This window comes from Coregonus lavaretus (assembly GCF_964263955.1).
Source record: "Coregonus lavaretus genome assembly, chromosome: 19".
Taxonomy (NCBI): domain Eukaryota; kingdom Metazoa; phylum Chordata; class Actinopteri; order Salmoniformes; family Salmonidae; genus Coregonus; species Coregonus lavaretus.
In genome coordinates, this window is record NC_140006.1 from 48,900,695 (window position 1) to 48,918,593 (window position 17,899).

Consider the following 17,899-nt stretch of genomic DNA (forward strand, 5'->3'; position numbering starts at 1 on the left):
ACCCTTTCTTGCCATAATGCACGTTCTGTGTCATATAGTTTTGGGATCATTGTGGGAAAGTGTTTTCTACTGGGTAGAGTGTATGTGGGATTTAGGGCTTTGGCAAGTTTTCATCTTTCATTATCATCATTTGTCCTCACAATGGATGAGGGGGATGGGGATCGAGTATCATGTTTAGGTATCTTCTTATTACTGTGCTGTTTGGCTGGGGTCATCAGTTTAGGTAAAAACTGACTTATTTTGCTTTGAGTTGCAGTAGGAGAGGTTATACTTGCACGCATGGGGATGGCAGTAGACGTTACAGCAGCTGTTGTTCTGGTATGAGACACACCAGGATCAGTAGATGGTGAGCTGGCTTGCCCTCTCTCCTCTAACTGCACTGTAGGATGGACAGTTCTTGTATGTCTATGCAGGTTTGTGGTGGAACCTGCTCTTATAGTGACCTTCGTTTTGCAGTGAAGGCACTCTGCTTTCTTGTTCCCAATATCTTTAAACTGCAGCCAGATGCTGCTTCGCTTTCTAGTGTCACTCATAGTTAAACGACACGACAATGCAAGACGCACACACGCTCCTCAGTCCGCTCTGTCTCTCTCTTCACTTGCAGTGGAGTCAAGTGGTGTGTCTGCCCCGCCCCCTCTCTGTTTACACATCCTTAATTCTCACGTGAATGCCGCATGCTGGTCGCCATGCTGGCCAATCATAACAGACCTCTGTGAAAGTGAAACCTAAGCAGCGAATGGGCAAAAAACTGGGAGCCGGCTCTCACTCGATGCGAGCCGGCTCTTCTGATTCACTACAAAGAGCCGGCTCTCAGAGCCGATGCTTGTGCGCATGACCCATCACTAATAACCACAGAGTTTCTAAACATATTATAATGCACCACCCAGCAGACTGTCGACTATTTGCGTTCATGTTGTCATGCGGCGTCACGCGGTTGCTAAGCTAATCGTTATGCAATTCCTTCTCAAAGTCAGGGTATGATGCCGCGTTGACGTGCTGGTCAGAACCAGGAAACTCACATTTTTCCCGACATGCTAACTGGTTGAACGCGGCACAAGTATAACTACAACCATTAGCAAATCAGAAATGTCCGAGTCGCCTAGTTCCGACTAGCACGTGAACGCGTCATTAGTCGAGAAACCTGCCTATTTTCCTCGAAAACACGTAATGTCACGATTCCAAAGCTATACGATTTTACAGAAAAACAAATTAATTATCTCACATCTCGGAAAATATTTGTAATGTTGTACTTCTTGTTGACGGAATTCATACTACTGTTGGGTTTTTGAGCTTGTCCGAGAATCGCCCAGAATGCACCGCGCGGCCACTGACGACGCATTGACGAGTTCAACGGCGTTTCCCATCTCCTCCAAAGTGTCTGTTATAATTGACACCTATCCATCTGTTGTGTGAGTGTGCATGGAAATGGTTAACCGGATGGTAACAGCGGGTAACTCGGTAACTACAGACGCCACGGGAGCCCGCCCAGGGTACATAAACATAGGCGTTGCTGGTCCTGCAGGTGTGCTAAGCTAGCTATGTAGCTATACATGATCTGATGGGAGCTGCATTGCCACGATACTTTAGTTTTGATCGATAATTGGATATTAGAGACTAGTACAAATCACCCACAACACGTCTGCAGTATGAAGCTAACACGGAAGTTGGTCCTGGCCAAAGCCAAGGCCTCGGATCTGGACAGTGTCAAGAAACTCAACTGCTGGTAGGTGGGAGGACAGATGGGTTAGCTAACTAGCCGATATGCAACTATTGGATGCTAGCTAGCTGACAGTCCCCATTTCTCTAATGTGTCCAATGTTTTCTCTTTCAGGGGCTGCAACTTGACAGACGTGAGTATGATTGTGTATTCTCAATTTCTATGTTTGTTTTTTGCTGTTCTGGGTTGACAGAAAATAATAAAAAATTCCCAGTTTAAGTGGTTAGCTAGCTAGCTAACTCATTAGCTTTGTCTCAACTCTAAAGTTCTCTTCCCTCTCTTCTCTTCCCTCCCTCCCTCCCTCCCTTCTCTTCCCTCCCTCCCTTCTCTTCCCTCCCTCCCTCCCTTCTCTTCCCTCCCTCCCTCCCTTCTCTTCCCTCCCTCCCTCCCTCCCTCCCTTCTCTTCCCTCCCTCCCTCCCTCCCTTCTCTTCCCTCCCTCCCTCCCTCCCTTCTCTTCCCTCCCTCCCTCCCTCCCTTCTCTTCCCTCCCTCCCTCCCTCCCTCCCTCCCTCCCTTCTCTTCCCTCCCTCCCTCCCTCCCTCCCTTCCTCCCTCCCTCCCTTCTCTTCCCTCCCTCCCTTCTCTTCCCTCCCTCCCTCCCTCCCTTCTCTTCCCTCCCTCCCTCCCTCCCTTCTCTTCCCTCCCTCCCTCCCTCCCTTCTCTTCCCTCCCTCCCTCCCTCCCTTCTCTTCCCTCCCTCCCTTCTCTTCCCTCCCTCCCTCCCTCCCTTCTCTTCCCTCCCTCCCTCCCTCCCTCCCTTCTCTTCCCTCCCTCCCTCCCTTCTCTTCCCTCCCTCCCTTCTCTTCCCTCCCTCCCTCCCTCCTCTTCCCTCCCTCCCTCCCTCCCTTCTTTTCCCTCCCTCCCTCCCTTCTTTTCCCTCCCTCCCTCCCTTCTTTTCCCTCCCTCCCTCCCTTCTTTTCCCTCCCTCCCTTCCTTCTCTTCCCTCCCTCCCTTCCTTCTCTTCCCTCCCTCCCTCCCTTCCTTCTCTTCCCTCCCTCCCTCCCTTCCTTCCCTCCCTCCCTCCCTTCTCTTCCCTCCCTCCCTCCCTTCTCTTCCCTCCCTCCCTCCCTTCTCTTCCCTCCCTTCTCTTCCCTCCCTTCTCTTCCCTTCCTCCCTCCCTTCTCTTCCCTTCCTCCCTCCCTTCTCTTCCCTCCCTCCCTCCTCTTCCCTCCCTCCCTCCCTCCCTCCCTCCCTCCTCTTCCCTTCCTCCCTCCCTTCTCTTCTCTGCCCTCCCTTCTCTTCCCTACGTCCCTCCCTTCCTCCCTTCTCTTCTCTTCCTCCCTTCTCCCTCCCTTCTCTCTCTCCTCCCTCCTCTCTCTCTCTCTCTCTAGATCTCCATCTTTACCCAGATACCCCACATTGAGGTCCTGACTCTCAGGTTCGCTATCTACACACCCACACACACACAGGGCTGTTATGGTGACCGTATTACCGCCACACCAGCGGTCATGAGTCATGATGACAGTATGAAAAATGTGTGCACTCACTAACTGTAAGTCGCTCTGGATAAGAGCATCTGCTAAATGACTAAAATGTAAAAAAATAGTTTTTCCATGTGACCGTTTAGTCACGGTAATTAGGCTTCTCTGTAGCTCAGCTGGTAGAGCACGGCGCTTGTAACGCCAAGGTAGTGGGTTCGATCCCCGGGACCACCCATACACAAAAATGTATGCACGCATGACTGTAAGTCGCTTTGGATAAAAGCGTCTGCTAAATGGCATATTATTATTATTATTACTGATGCTGCTGCTGGTCATTAGTAGCCTACCAAACTTGCTAACTGCCTGGTACTCAGCACTCTATTGTCCCTCTAATCACTGACATCAATGCAAATGTAATCGAAAATCTACTCAAACACTTCATGAGAGCCCATGAGCTCATGGTGTGCAATATTTCTATAGGCTATGGAGTAGCGGGAGGAAACAGAGTGATGGCCTCTATTAAAAAGAGGAGGATCCCATCAGCTTTCTATAATCAAATCAAATCAAATCAAATCAAATTTTATTGGTCACATGCGCCGAATACAACAGGTGCAGACATTACAGTGAAATGCTTACTTACAGCCCTTAACCAACAGTGCATTTATTTTAAACAAAAAAGTAAGAATAAAACAACAACAAAAAAGTGTTGAGAAAAAAAAAAAGAGCAGAAGTAAAAAATAAAGTGACAGTAGGGAGGCTATATATACAATAGAATAAAGTGACAGTAGGGAGGCTATATATACAGGGGGGTACCGTTGCATAGTCAATGTGCGGGGGCACCGGCCAGTTGAGGCAGTTGAGGCAATATGTACATGTGGGTAGAGTTAAAGTGACTATGCATAAATACTTAACAGAGTAGCAGCAGCGTAAAAAGGATGGGGTGGGGGGGCAGTGCAAATAGTCCGGGTAGCCATGATTAGCTGTTCAGGAGTCTTATGGCTTGGGGGTAGAAGCTGTTGAGAAGTCTTTTGGACCTAGACTTGGCACTCCGGTACCGCTTGCCGTGCGGTAGCAGAGAGAACAGTCTATGACTAGGGTGACTGGAGTCTTTGACAATTTTGAGGGCCTTCCTCTGACACCGCCTGGTATAGAGGTCCTGGATGGCAGGGAGCTTTGCCCCAGTGATGTACTGGGCCGTACGCACTATCCTCTGTAGTGCCTTGCGGTCAGAGGCCAAGCAGTTGCCATACCAGGCGGTGATGCAACCAGTCAGGATGCTCTCGATCGATGGTGCAGCTGTAGAATTGGAGGCTATGGAGTAGCGGGAGGAAACAGAGTGATGGCCTCTATTAAAAAGAGGAGGATCCCATCAGCTTTCTATAGGCTATGGAGTAGCGGGAGGAAACAGAGTGATGGCCTCTATTAAAAAGAGGAGGATCCCATCAGCTTTCTATTGGCTATGGAGTAGCGGGAGGAAACAGAGTGATGGCCTCTTAAAAAGAGGAGGATCCCATCAGCTTTCTATAGGCTATGGAGTAGCGGGAGGAAACAGAGTGATGGCCTCTATTAAAAAGAGGAGGATCCCATCAGCTTTCTATTGGCTAGGCATACTATATTTATTTCTCAACTTTCCTAATATTAAGCACATTGCTTCTCTTTACAACAGGAGTATAGCCTACCCGGCTGGCATGAAAATGAATCATGGGAAAAGCGTCCTCCATTCGCTATTTAAGTGCATAGATGTATTTCTTTCATGTATTTCTTTCCCCTGCCCCTGTTTCGAGACAGGTGCATGATAATGGTCCATTCTAAATCAAAACAAATGTCACACATGTATTATTTAGTATATGTAAAGATTAAATCAAGAATAGTCTGATGGGTGACAATATTAGCCTGTCGCTTGTGAATTATATATTATCACTTGTGAATGATACCCAGCTTAAGGCAAGAAACAAAGCCTTTTTTTGCCAACTTTTTAGAATCATAGTCGCACACCTCATGTAGCCTAGCCCATAGTCCTATATGTTTTGATAAGGTTTGTTTTACAACTAAAGTGGCCAAATAACTTCTTAAAATGAAGCACATTAATCTGCTTTACAAGGGGTTTAGAGCCTAACTGGCATACATACACAGCGCGTGAGTTTAAAGTTTGGGGAAGATAATTTTCACCATAAAAATGCACATTTATAATAAAAGCATTACATGCATAATTGCATTTGCGGTCACTTTTGATAATGGTGTTTTTCCCGCTAATGGAACATTCCCGCTTATAGCCTACTGCCGTGTGCGCATTGCTGAGCTTATAATGTGAAGAAATTGCCTAATAGTTTATAAACATTTTAAACTAAACGTTCTGATTTGTTGGGTCAGCCACATTGCGTAAAAAATGTTTTTTTGATGCTAGTGGTTGTATTAATTTGGGCTCTATTGCATCCCACAACTGTCCCAGACTATGTTTGGAATATTTATTTCTCTCACAGAATAGAACAGGTCGACTTTTGTACTATGGGGATAGTAGATTGACATTGGCTAGTGCTTTTGCTGTTCGTTAGGCCGACTCAGCTTGTTGGCTGACGAAAAGTAAATGTGGACAGTTCTTCCAATATCTTCAATATCTGCCTCGGAATTGGATAAGGACGCACGCAGTTGTGTCTGTGTTCACTTGTAGCGTGTGAGAAAGACCCGATCACGTGATGGAGAGCCATGTGAGTGAGAGGTGCTTCGGCATGCAGCCGGGAGAAGGGAATTATAATTATTATATTCAGCCCAAGGGCACAACAGCCACTGGCCGCAAAAGGCATGGATATTTTTAGGGGGCATTACGGCCACACAAAGGGGATGCCGCCGGGAAATTGGAGGCATTATCAAGTGCTTGTCAAATTGTGAATGAGAGACTGATGAAGTGTGTGCAGCCTGCGCAAAAAACTTAGCAGAGCTCATGCCTTTCATGCAACTTTTTTCAAATCATCATTAGTCGCATCATGCAGCCATATAATGTATTAAAAATCGAAACATATAGAACAACTAAAGTTACATAAATAACTAAATTAAGCATATAGGAGGACCTGTTTCTTTGTTAACCGCTCAACACAGAATAGCCGCATGTGCGCACTTCCTCAAATCATTTGGAGAAAATATCCTTTCTATTTTATTCAGCTTTGTTCAATTGTATTCTTCATACTATAAAATAATATAAAATAAAGCCACGGAATTCTAAGCTAATCTTGTCTGCTAAATGAACTAGTGTAGCCCACAGCCATAAGGCATAGCCAGATCAGGACCTAACATAAGGACAACTCAGAGGATGCTATTCTGCTCTTCTCATTTAGACTAATTAACGGTCAATTACCATGAGACCACCAGTTATTTGCTTGACCAATCACCGGCTGACAGAATGTCATGACCGCCACGGCCCTACACACACACACTGTGCGCTGTTTGAGAGGAGAGCAGGTTTAGTTGTACTGTGTACACTACGTTGTATGCTGTGCATATGATAAATCAACTTTGACCTGCATTAACCAGGTCCTCTCTCTCTCCAGTGTGAACTCCATCTTGTCCCTGTCATCTCTGTCGGGGTGTGTGTGTCTGAGTGAGTTGTACCTCAGACGGAACCTCATCCCTTCTCTCTCAGAGCTCTCCCATCTCCGCCCCCTCACACGCCTACGAGTGCTCTGGTTGGCTGAGAACCCCTGCTGCGGAACAGACCCCAGCCAATACCGTCTCAACGTGCTGCGAAGCCTGCCACACCTACACAAACTGGACAACCAGGGTCAGTGATCTTCAGCTGGGACAATGATGTTTGTGTTTTGGGGAAGGATGCTGCTAGGACTTATATCCTACAGCATAACCATAGGGCTCCATTTGGTGTTTTGGGCCGTTGCTACTGTGTGTGAAGTGACGTGTGTGTGTGTGTGTGTGTGTGTCCAGTGGTGACAGAGGAGGAGCTTGCTCTCGCTCGAAAGGAGGGAGAGGAGATAACCACACCCCCTGCCGCCGCCCAGAACCAGTTCTCGACCAGTGGCCAGCCAGAGAACATCAGCTCCACCAATGGACAGACAGAGGCGGAGTCAGAGAACGACCCCCTCAACTACAGTATGGAGGAGACCAAGTAAGACCCGCTCCCTTTAAACGTACAAACACACACACACACCCCATTAACCCTAACCCTGTCTCCTAACCATCTACAGTAAGATCCGGGAGCAGTTGGGGATGAAGCCTATTCCTAGGGACAAGTTCCCCTCCCTCTCCTCCCAATCACCTCGACCTGCAGCTAGGAAGGTAACAGACACTCCTCTACTATCCAGACACTCCTCTACCATCCAGACACTCCTCTACCATCCAGACACTCCTCTACTATCCAGACACTCCTCTACCAACCAGACACTCCTCTACCATCCAGACACTCCTCTACCAACCAGACACTCCTCTACCATCCAGACACTCCTCTACCATCCAGACACTCCTCTACCATCCAGACACTCCTCTACCATCCAGACACTCCTCTACCATCCAGACACTCCTCTACCATCCAGACACTCCTCTACTATCCAGACACTCCTCTACCAACCAGACACTCCTCTACCATCCAGACACTCCTCTACCATCCAGACACTCCTCTACTATCCAGACACTCCTCTACCATCCAGACACTCCTCTACTATCCAGACACTCCTCTACCATCCAGACACTCCTCTACCATCCAGACACTCCTCTACTATCCAGACACTCCTCTACTATCCAGACACTCCTCTACCATCCAGACACTCCTCTACTACACTCCTCTACCATCCAGACACTCCTCTACCAACCAGACACTCCTCTACCATCCAGACACTCCTCTACCATCCAGACACTCCTCTACCATCCAGACACTCCTCTACTACACTCCTCTACCATCCAGACACTCCTCTACTATCCAGACACTCCTCTACCATCCAGACACTCCTCTACTATCCAGACACTCCTCTACCATCCAGACACTCCTCTACTACACTCCTCTACCATCCAGACACTCCTCTACCATCCAGACACTCCTCTACTACACTCCTCTACCATCCAGACACTCCTCTACTACACTCCTCTACCATCCAGACACTCCTCTACCATCCAGACACTCCTCTACCATCCAGACACTCCTCTACTATCCAGACACTCCTCTACCATCCAAACACTCCTCTACTATCCAGACACTCCTCTACCATCCAGACACTCCTCTACTACACTCCTCTACCTTCCAGACACTCCTCTACTACACTCCTCTACTATCCAGACACTCCTCTACCATCCAGACACTCCTCTACCATCCAGACACTCCTCTACTATCCAGACACTCCTCTACCATCCAGACACTCCTCTACCATCCAGACACTCCTCTACCATCCAGACACTCCTCTACCATCCAGACACTCCTCTACCATCCATACACTCCTCTACTATCCAGACACTCCTCTACTACACTCCTCTACCATCCAGACACTCCTCTACCATCCAGACACTCCTCTACTATCCAGACACTCCTCTACCATCCAGACACTCCTCTACTACACTCCTCTACCATCCAGACACTCCTCTACCATCCAGACACTCCTCTACCATCCAGACACTCCTCTACCATCCAGACACTCCTCTACCATCCAGACACTCCTCTACCATCCAGACACTCCTCTACCAACTATCCAGACACTCCTCTACTACACTCCTCTACCATCCAGACACTCCTCTACCATCCAGACACTCCTCTACCATCCAGACACTCCACTACCGTCCAGACACTCCTCTACTATCCAGACACTCCTCTACCATCCAGACACTCCTCTACTACACTCCTCTACCTTCCAGACACTCCTCTACTACACTCCTCTACTATCCAGACACTCCTCTACCATCCAGACACTCCTCTACCATCCAGACACTCCTCTACTATCCAGACACTCCTCTACCATCCAGACACTCCTCTACCATCCAGACACTCCTCTACCATCCAGACACTCCTCTACCATCCAGACACTCCTCTACCATCCATACACTCCTCTACTATCCAGACACTCCTCTACTACACTCCTCTACCATCCAGACACTCCTCTACCATCCAGACACTCCTCTACTATCCAGACACTCCTCTACCATCCAGACACTCCTCTACTACACTCCTCTACCATCCAGACACTCCTCTACCATCCAGACACTCCTCTACCATCCAGACACTCCTCTACCATCCAGACACTCCTCTACCATCCAGACACTCCTCTACCATCCAGACACTCCTCTACCAACTATCCAGACACTCCTCTACTACACTCCTCTACCATCCAGACACTCCTCTACCATCCAGACACTCCTCTACCATCCAGACACTCCACTACCGTCCAGACACTCCTCTACTATCCAGACACTCCTCTACCATCCAGACACTCCTCTACTACACTCCTCTACCATCCAGACACTCCTCTACTATCCAGACACTCCTCTACCATCCAGACACTCCTCTACCATCCAGACACTCCTCTACCATCCAGACACTCCTCTACAATCCAGACACTCCTCTACAATCCAGACACTCCTCTACAATCCAGACACTCCTCTACTATCCAGACACTCCTCTACTATCCAGATACTCCTCTACTACACTCCTCTACCATCCATACACTCCTCTACCATCCAGACACGCCTCTACTATCCAGACACTCCTCTACTATCCAGACACTCCTCTACCATCCAGACACTCCTCTACCATCCAGACACTCCTCTACCATCCAGACACTCCTCTACCATCCAGACACTCCTCTACCATCCAGACACTCCTCTACCATCCAGACACTCCTCTACCATCCAGACACTCCTCTACCATCCAGACACTCCTCTACCATCCAGACACTCCTCTACCATCCAGACACTCCTCTACCATCCAGACACTCCTCTACTACACTCCTCTACCATCCAGACACTCCTCTACCATCCAGACACTCCTCTACCATCCAGACACTCCTCTACTAACCAGACACTCCTCTACTATCCAGACACTCCTCTACCATCCAGACACTCCTCTACTACACTCCTCTACCATCCAGACACTCCTCTACCAACCAGACACTCCTCTACCATCCAGACACTCCTCTACCATCCAGACACTCCTCTACCATCCAGACACTCCTCTACTACACTCCTCTACCATCCAGACACTCCTCTACTATCCAGACACTCCTCTACCATCCAGACACTCCTCTACTATCCAGACACTCCTCTACCATCCAGACACTCCTCTACTACACTCCTCTACCATCCAGACACTCCTCTACCATCCAGACACTCCTCTACTACACTCCTCTACCATCCAGACACTCCTCTACTACACTCCTCTACCATCCAGACACTCCTCTACCATCCAGACACTCCTCTACCATCCAGACACTCCTCTACTATCCAGACACTCCTCTACCATCCAAACACTCCTCTACTATCCAGCCACTCCTCTACCATCCAGCCACTCCTCTACCATCCAGACACTCCTCTACCATCCAGACACTGCTCTATTATCCAGACACTCCTCTACCATCCAGACACTCCTCTACCATCCAGACACTCCTCTACTATCCAGACACTCCTCTACTACACTCCTCTACCATCCAGACACTCCTCTACCATCCAGACACTCCTCTACCATCCAGACACTCCTCTACCATCCAGACACTCCTCTACCATCCAGACACTCCTCTACCATCCAGACACTCCTCTACTACACTCCTCTACCATCCAGACACTCCTCTACCATCCAGACACTCCTCTACCATCAAGACACTCCACTACCGTCCAGACACTCCTCTACTATCCAGACACTCCTCTACTATCCAGACACTCCTCTACCATCCAGACACTCCTCTACTACACTCCTCTACCATCCAGACACTCCTCTACCATCCAGACACTCCTCTACCATCCAGACACTCCTCTACCATCCAGACACTCCTCTACCATCCAGACACTCCTCTACCATCCAGACACTCCTCTACCATCCAGACACTCCTCTACCATCCAGACACTCCTCTACTACACTCCTCTACCATCCAGACACTCCTCTACCATCCAGACACTCCTCTACCATCAAGACACTCCACTACCGTCCAGACACTCCTCTACTATCCAGACACTCCTCTACTATCCAGACACTCCTCTACCATCCAGACACTCCTCTACTACACTCCTCTACCATCCAGACACTCCTCTACTATCCAGACACTCCTCTACTATCCAGACACTCCTCTACCATCCAGACACTCCTCTACCATCCAGACACTCCTCTACAATCCAGACACTCCTCTACTACACTCCTCTACCATCCAGACACTCCTCTACCATCCAGCCACTCCTCTACCATCCAGACACTCCTCTACCATCCAGACACTGCTCTACTATCCAGACACTCCTCTACCATCCAGACACTCCTCTACTATCCAGACACTCCTCTACTATCCAGACACTCCTCTACTACACTCCTCTACCATCCAGACACTCCTCTACCATCCAGACACTCCTCTACCATCCAGACACTCCTCTACCATCCAGACACTCCTCTACCATCCAGACACTCCTCTACTACACTCCTCTACCATCCAGACACTCCTCTACCATCCAGACACTCCTCTACCATCAAGACACTCCACTACCGTCCAGACACTCCTCTACTATCCAGACACTCCTCTACTATCCAGACACTCCTCTACCATCCAGACACTCCTCTACTATCCAGACACTCCTCTACTATCCAGACACTCCTCTACTACACTCCTCTACCATCCAGACACTCCTCTACCATCCAGACACTCCTCTACCATCCAGACACTCCTCTACTACACTCCTCTACTATCCAGACACTCCTCTACCATCCAGACACTCCTCTACTATCCAGACACTGCTCTACCATCCAGACACTGCTCTACCATCCAGACACTCCTCTACCATCCAGACACTCCTCTACCATCCAGACACTCCTCTACTATCCAGACACTCCTCTACCATCCAGACACTGCTCTACCATCCAGACACTCCTCTACCATCCAGACACTCCTCTACTACACTCCTCTACTATCCAGACACTCCTCTACCATCCAGACACTCCTCTACCATCCAGACACTCCTCTACTACACTCCTCTACTATCCAGACACTCCTCTACCATCCAGACACTCCTCTACCATCCAGACACTCCTCTACTATCCAGACACTCCTCTACCATCCAGACACTCCTCTACCATCCAGACACTCCTCTACCATCCAGACACTCCTCTACCATCCAGACACTCCTCTACCATCCAGACACTCCTCTACCATCCAGACACTCCTCTACTACACTCCTCTACTATCCAGACACTGCTCTACCATCCAGACACTCCTCTACCATCCAGACACTCCTCTACTACACTCCTCTACTATCCAGACACTGCTCTACCATCCAGACACTCCTCTACCATCCAGACACTCCTCTACTACACTCCTCTACTATCCAGACACTCCTCTACCATCCAGACACTGCTCTACCATCCAGACACTCCTCTACCATCCAGACTCTACTATCCAGACACTCCTCTACCATCCAGACACTCCTCTACTATCCAGACACTGCTCTACCATCCAGACACTCCTCTACTATCCAGACACTGCTCTACCATCCAGACACTCCTCTACTACACTCCTCTACCATCCAGACACTCCTCTACCATCCAGACACTCCTCTACCATCCAGACACTGCTCTACCATCCAGACACTGCTCTACCATCCAGACACTCCTCTACCATCCAGACACTCCTCTACCATCCAGACACTGCTCTACCATCCAGACACTCCTCTACCATCCAGACACTCCTCTACCATCCAGACACTAACTGTGTGGTGATTGGGTCTTCCATCCATACTATGTGGTGATTGGGTCTTCCATCCATACTGTGTGGTGATTGGGTCTTCCATCCATACTGTGTGGTGATTGGGTCTTCCATCCATACTATGTGGTGATTGGGTCTTCCATTCATACTATGTGGTGATTGGGTCTTCCATCCATACTGTGTGGTGATTGGGTCTTCCATCCATACTGTGTGGTGATTGGGTCTTCCATCCATACTGTGTGGTGATTGGGTCTTCCATTCATACTATGTGGTGATTGGGTCTTCCATCCATACTATGTGGTGATTGGGTCTTCCATCCATCCATACTGTGTGGTGATTGGTCTGTGGCTTCGTGTGTGTTTCCAGTCCCACACTCTGGAGGCAGTGCTGATGCTGTTGGAAGATCTGGAGGAGGAGGAGCTACGCATCGTTCACACGGCAACCCAAAACAGACAGCTCCGAGCACACACACACCTCAAGCTTACACACACACAACCTGAGCTTACACACACACTACAGGGAGAGACAACCACTGACACACACACACTGCAGGGAGATAGAACCATCGACACACACACACTGACAATCTGCAGGGAGAGAACGCCCGACGTCGAGGGCTGACACACACACACACACACCTATCGACTTAACACTAACACACAATCACACAACACTGAGGTAGACACACAAGTCACGTTTGTGGTCAGCGACCAGAGGGAGACATGCTCCCCCTAGGGACAGATCCAGCTTCCCCTTCCCCAATCCCAACCCTAACCATTACTGGGGGAAATGCAAAACAGACCGAAGGTCAGCGTCTAGGGTCTTCACCCTACTCCGGGCTCACCACACACACACACACACACACACACACACACACACACCCAACCTTAGTACACACACGCTTCAGTATTGTTGGGACAGCCCAAGGAGCCTGAAGGGAGAAGTTGCAGCTAATCTTTGTTGCTATCTATTCTCTGCTAGCATGTTGCTATCTATTCTCTGCTAGCACGTTGCTATCTATTTCTCTGCTAGCACGTTGCTATCTATTTCTCTGCTAGCACGTTGCTATCTATTCTCTGCTAGCACGTTGCTATCTATTCTCTGCTAGCACGTTGCTATCTATTTCTCTGCTAGCACGTTGCTATCTATTTCTCTGCTAGCACGTTGCTATCTATTTCTCTGCTAGCACGTTGCTATCTATTCTCTGCTAGCACGTTGCTATCTATTCTCTGCTAGCACGTTGCTATCTATTCTCTGCTAGCACGTTGCTATCTATTCTCTGCTAGCACGTTGCTATCTATTCTCTGCTAGCATGTTGCTATCATTCTCTGCTAGCACGTTGCTATCTATTTCTCTGCTAGCACGTTGCTATCTATTTCTCTGCTAGCACGTTGCTATCTATTCTCTGCTAGCACGTTGCTATCTATTCTCTGCTAGCACGTTGCTATCTATTCTCTGCTAGCACGTTGCTATCTATTCTCTGCTAGCACGTTGCTATCTATTCTCTGCTAGCACGTTGCTATCTATTCTCTGCTAGCACGTTGCTATCTATTCTCTGCTAGCACGTTGCTATCTATTCTCTGCTAGCACGTTGCTATCTATTCTCTGCTAGCACGTTGCTATCTATTCTCTGCTAGCACGTTGCTATCTATTCTCTGCTAGCACGTTGCTATCTATTCTCTGCTAGCACGTTGCTATCTATTTCTCTGCTAGCACGTTGCTATCTATTCTCTGCTAGCACGTTGCTATCTATTTCTCTGCTAGCACGTTGCTATCTATTTCTCTGCTAGCATGTTGCTATCTATTCTCTGCTAGCACGTTGCTATCTATTGTCTGCTAGCACGTTGCTATCTATTCTCTGCTAGCACGTTGCTATCTATTCTCTGCTAGCACGTTGCTATCTATTTCTCTACCAGCTTGTATTCTGTCTGCCTTTTCTTAATCAGAGTGAATTAGTGTTTTTGCTAACTGCTTTTTGTAAATAAAGAGAAACACTGAAATGATGTAAATGTATTTTTATTTATTTATTGAAGAGTTGACATAATACATACAACAGTTTACATACACTGAACAAAAATATATATATAAACGCAACATGTAAAGTGTTAGTCCCATGTTTCATGAGCTGAAATAAAAAATGTCCATATGCAATAAAATTATTTCTCTCAAATGTTGTGCATAAATTTGTTTACATCCCTGCTAGTGAGCATTTCTCCTTTGCCAAGATAATCCATCTACCTGACAGGTGTGGCATATCAAGAAACTGATTAAAAAGCATGATCATTACACAGGTGCACCTTGTGCTGGGGACAATAAAAGGCCACTAAAATGTGCAGTTTTGTCCCACAACACAATGCTACAGATGTCTCAAGTTTTGAGGGAGCGTGCATTTGGCATGCTGACTGCAGGAATGTCCACCAGAGCTGTTGCCAGAGAATTTAATGTTCATTTTTCTACCATAAGCCGCCATCAACATCGTTTTAGAGAATTTGGCAGTACTTTCAACCGGTCTCAGTACATCAGAAATGTCCCTTTTTCAGGACCCTGTCTTTGAAAGATAATTTGTAAAAATCCAAATAACTTCACAGATCTTCATTGTAAAGGGTTTAAACACTGTTTCCCATGCTTGTTAAATGAACCATAAACAATTAATGAACATGCACCTGTGGAACGGTCGTTAAGACACTAACAGCTTACAGACGGTAGGCAATTAAGGTCACAGTTATGAAAACTTAGGACACTAAAGAGGCCTTTCTACTGACTGAAAAACACCAAAAGAAAGATGCCCAGGGTCCCTGCTCAACTGCGTGAACGTGCCTTAGGCATGCTGCAAGGAGGCATGAGGACTGCAGATGTGGCCAGGGCAATAAATTGCAATGTCCGTACTGTGAGACACCTAAGACAGCGCTACAGGGAGACAGGACGGACAGTTGATCGTCCTCGCAGTGGTAGACCACGTGTAACAACACCTGCACAGGATCGGTACGTCCAAACATCACACCTGCGGGACAGGTACAGGATGGCAACAACAACTGCCCGAGTTACACCAGGAACGCACAATCCCCCCATCAGTGCTGACTGTCCACAATAGGCTGAGAGAGGCTGGACTGAGGGCTTGTAGACCTGTTGTAAGGCAGGTCCTCACCAGACATCACTGGCAACAACGTCGCCTATGGGCACAAACCCACCGTCGCTGGACCAGACAGGACTGGCAAAAAGTGCTCTTCACTGACGAGTCGCGGTTTTGTCTCACCAGGGGTGATGGTCGGATTCGCGTTTATCGTTGAAGGAATGAGCGTTACACAGAGGCCTGTACTCTGGAGCGGGATCGATTTGGAGGTGGAGGGTCCGTCATGGTCTGGGGCGGTGTGTCACAGCATCATCGGACTGAGCTTGTTGTCATTGCAGGCAATCTCAACGCTGTGCGTTACAGGGAAGACATCCTCCCTCATGCGGTACCCTTCCTGCAGGCTCATCCTGACATGACCCTCCAGCATGACAATGCCACCAGCCATACTGCTCGTTCTGTGCGTAATTTCCTGCAAGACAGGAATGTCAGTGATCTGCCATGTTCAGCGAAGAGCCCGGATATCAATCCCATTGAGCTCGTCTGGGACCTGTTGGAACAGAGGGTGAGGGCTAGGGCCATTCCCCCCAGAAATGTCAGGGAACTTGCAGGTGCCTTGGTGGAAGAGTGGGGTAACATCTCACAGCAAGAACTGGCAAATCTGGTGCAGTCCATGAGGAGGAGATGCACTGCAGTACTTAATGCAGCTGGTGGCCACACCAGATACTGACTGTTACTTTTGATTTTGACCCCCCCTTTGTTCAGGGACACATTATAAAATTTCACGTCTGTGGAACTTGTTCAGTTTATGTATCTTATGTTCATACAAATATTTACACATGTTAAGTTTGCTGAAAATAAACGCAGTTGACAGTGAGAGGACGTTTCTTTTTTTTGCTGAGTTTACATTTATATGCATGCCAGCAAAGCCACAACACAACTCTAAACAATACATTAATTGCACTATAACGGTGACAAACGGTGACCACAAACTGTTAGGGCCTCCATAAAGCTGTCCCAACAGCAGAGTCCCAACAGCAGAGTCCCAACAGCAGAGTCCCAACACCTTACCACCGCTACACCTGGCTATCAGTGGAGCCTTGTCTGGCAGCGAAACAGTTCATTCAGCCTCATTTACTGCCTTTAAAAAACATAGCTGATATGGCTGACTTGCTTAATCAAATGTGGTTTCTACTGACAATTGAGATGTACAAACTATGGCATAAGGAGACGACGAGCGGATAAGAGGCAATCCGTAATTTAGATTAAGACATTAATGAGCGAGCTAGGACGGACGTAGTCAATATAACTATTTGTTCAGCCCTTTTGAAAGGTACAGCGACAGAATTCAGAACATGGGCCGTTCTTACAGTGTTCTCCCTGTACATCAAGTCAGAACCGTAGGATAAATAAAGGGGGCATATAAGCAGACAATGAAAGCTCTTTCAATATTAGATGATTACATTTCTCTAAAACAGGCTATAGACTACAGTGGGGGAGTATTTAGTCAGCCACCAATGGTCCAAGTTCTCCCACTTAAAAAGATGAGAGGCCTGTAATTTTCATCATAGGTACACGTCAACTATGACAGACAAAATGAGCATTTTTTTCCTCCAGAAAATCACATTGTAGGATTTTTAATGAATTTATTTGCAAATTATGGTGGAAAATAAGTATTTGGTCACCTACAAACAAGCAAGATTTCTGGCTCTCACAGACCTGTAACTTCTTCTTTAAGAGTCTCCTCTGCCCTCCACTCGTTACCTGTATTAATGGCACCTGTTTGAACTTGTTATCAGTATAAAAGACACCTGTCCACAA

At 47.8% G+C, this 17,899-nt stretch overlaps 1 protein-coding gene across 1 annotated transcript; it reads left to right on the plus strand.

Moving 5' to 3' along the window:
- The first annotated feature begins 1,320 nt into the window (after positions 1–1,320).
- On the plus strand, positions 1,321–15,927 carry LOC311147108 (cilia- and flagella-associated protein 410-like). Its single transcript, XM_084183731.1, has 7 exons — positions 1,321–1,723; positions 1,832–1,850; positions 3,047–3,093; positions 6,679–6,908; positions 7,067–7,247; positions 7,327–7,417; positions 13,378–15,927. Exons 1-7 carry the CDS (start codon positions 1,647–1,649, stop codon positions 13,630–13,632), a joined length of 900 nt encoding a protein of 299 aa, XP_084039857.1. The 5' UTR covers positions 1,321–1,646; the 3' UTR covers positions 13,633–15,927.
- Positions 15,928–17,899: the final 1,972 nt, after the last annotated feature.